Source organism: Limulus polyphemus, unplaced genomic scaffold (genome assembly GCF_000517525.1).
Source record: "Limulus polyphemus unplaced genomic scaffold, Limulus_polyphemus-2.1.2 Scaffold813, whole genome shotgun sequence".
Taxonomy (NCBI): domain Eukaryota; kingdom Metazoa; phylum Arthropoda; class Merostomata; order Xiphosura; family Limulidae; genus Limulus; species Limulus polyphemus.
Genome location: NW_013666423.1, coordinates 279,514 through 282,361, shown reverse-complemented (window position 1 = coordinate 282,361; position 2,848 = coordinate 279,514). Strand labels below are relative to the sequence as shown.

General features: G+C 32.0%; 1 protein-coding gene across 1 annotated transcript in view; it reads right to left on the bottom strand.

Moving 5' to 3' along the window:
* Nucleotides 1-1,382: 1,382 nt before the first annotated feature.
* LOC106460671 (Fanconi anemia group J protein-like) overlaps nucleotides 1,383-2,848 on the bottom strand; it is a 74,448-nt gene continuing 72,982 nt past the window's right edge. Inside the window, exon 24 of the mRNA XM_022387431.1 lies at nucleotides 1,383-2,334. Within this exon, the coding sequence (XP_022243139.1) occupies nucleotides 2,090-2,334 (245 nt within the window). The 3' untranslated portion in view covers nucleotides 1,383-2,089. The remainder of the gene's footprint in view (nucleotides 2,335-2,848) is intronic.

The window sequence follows — 2,848 nt, the reverse complement described above, 5'->3', positions numbered from 1 at the left end:
GGGGAGCTGCAAAATTTATGTTGCCAACACACTCCACTAAGCTCGATCTCCCACCAACCCAAATGAAATACGTCGAAATATTGGAGGAAGGACTCTTGCCACTTTATTCGTTGGGTTTCGTGGACAAGAACACAACGTTGTTCCAGGAAGATGGAGCACCGTGTCACACTGGTAGAAACACCCAAAATTGGCCATACTCGACCGGCAAGTCAAGAAACAACCCAAAAAACCAACTTCGAAGAACACAACGTTGTTCCAGGAAGATGGAGCACCGTGTCACACTGGTAGAAACACCCAAAATTGGCCATACTCGACCGGCAAGTCAAGAAACAACCCAAAAAACCAACTTCGAAGAACGATCTACTCCAAGTTTTTGAAGCAAGAGTGGCCGAAAATCCCACAATCTAAAATTGACGAGATGGTGGTCACAAGTAAATAGACACCACCTTTTCAGAAAAAATGAAAATTTTCAGTCATATTCACATGAATTGATATATTTATAATTTAATTAATATCTAGTAGATCTTCCTTTCGCTTCGTGGAGTTCGTTGATCCTTTGGGGCATCGTGAGAATGCTGTGTATATCACTTAATAACAAACAAATAGAAGTTAAAAATACTAAACTGTACATGTAAGTTTTGTAGCAACTCAATTTGGAGGTGAAGTAATATTTTTTTTTATCAATATAGGATGTAAAGAACATATCCAGATTATTACCTTTCAACTTCCTTTCATATTTTTTTTTCCAGAAAATAGTTCTCTTTTTTGGGATGGTCTTAACATCAGTACATATTTACATAGGGACAAAAGTCAGATTTAAGGTTTTCCACATTTATGTCATACTAATGTAAAAAATTAAAAAAAAAGTTTAACACTTTTGCAAAACTGTAGTTTTAAAGTCACCAAACACTTTATATGTTCTTCAAATATGAGTTTTTAAAATTTAAATAGCTAAGTGACTAAGTAACCAATACCTCACAATGGCATTCTTGGATCATATTGGTCTCTTTCATAAATACTGTAGTAGAAAAAAGGGTTAACATGTAGCATTAAAAATTTTATATACACAAATTTACTTAAATCTGTCATGCAACAGAAATAAATTCCAGTAGCATTATTAAAACTTTCAGTTGCTACCATTTTTATCAAATGTATGAAGTGTTATTGCACTCAATACAAAGCAGTACGTTCTTACTTTTATAACTCACACAAATCAGACTAAAATAAGACAAATAAATGTATTATATAATTCCAAGAAAAAAATAGTTTTCCATAACATTTAGGTTATTACTATTTTAACATTAAAATACAAAATTAGTTATAAAATTTGTACTTTCAAGAACTTTCTTTAAAACAAATTACAATAATTGATACAACTTGGCTTAATTTAAAAACAAAAAACATATTCCTTGGCAAAAAGACTAAACATTTTTAGCCCACAAGTGGCTTGAGACAGCAAAGAATTATAAAAATAAGAGGCCACTTAACAAAGAATTGGGCTAAAAGTGGCACATCAGAGAAGTACAGAAGACCACTCAATAAGAAGTTGGGCCAAAAATAACATATCACAGGAAAGTGAAGATAAATAACCACTTATTGATAAGATGGCTAAACACAGCTCAGCACAGAAAATATGACCACTTACTAGAGAGCTGGGTTAAAAACAGCTTAACACATGAAAGTAGAAATGACCACTTAATCTACAAACAGCTTAATATATATGGAATCAAAGATGAACAGCTATGCTAGAAATAGCTGAACACAAAGAATTAATGCTGCAATGTGAAGATGTTAAATGTGTTGGATACTACATGCTGTTTACACATTAACATGGTATTCTCATCTAAAACCTATATGTTTTTTTTAAATAAATTGTTACTGAAGTCAGGTAATTTTAAACAAGTGGTGATTTTAACAATAGAATTGTATCACTTCCATAAATCTAATATTTAATGACATTTCCAACTTCTCCATGATTTACTTCATTATTCAAAGCATGTGAAATAAAAGACTGGAATTCCAAATGCTGAGAAAAAAAAAGCTTGTGAAAAAATATATTATAGTACATATATAAATCAATTGATTAAACTTAAAATAAAATGGGACTGGAAGAACGCTCAGAACAAACAAGGTTTTCGGCAAAATTGTACGTATTTGGTCTTTCAAGACTAGGTGAAATATGGTCTTTAGACAAGGGCTGATGCTGTAAGCTTGTTCTGTCAAGGGCTAAAGATGATTTATTACTTCTTGCAATAGTAAATTCACTTAGTGATTCCATCACATCTTGAAAAGTCTTGTAGTGCTTGACCTCATTCCGCACCCACTTAGATAGAGCTACAATTAAAAATACATATATTGTGGTGAAGTTCTATTCAAATGTACAAAGAAATAAAAAACATGATTTATTAAAACAGTATAAGACATGACCTACACTGATGCTGAAGTAAACCATATTGTAATGCTTTTTGACCCACAGTACAAGACATGATCTATAGTGACCTTGATCCTGATGTAAACCATATTAGTACGAAAAAGTACGAAATTAAACGTAAAAATACTCTATACAATTGTTATTGCTCAAACAAACCATAATTTTTATAGCCTTCAAATTTGTTTGGTTACAGAGCTATCAAATAGAAAATCAGACCCCTCTTGCCACATCCTTTCTTTCACAATTTGTTGATGGTTCTCTCTTACGTTTCATTATATATTATCTATAACCAATAGAAAGCCAAGGTTTTTATCTATCAAATGACGTATTGTATAATGTTATGTTCTGAACAGATAATTATTAATTTCACTCATAGTACAAGTTCCGTTCCCTTGGGAAAGCTAATGACTAGCTTGG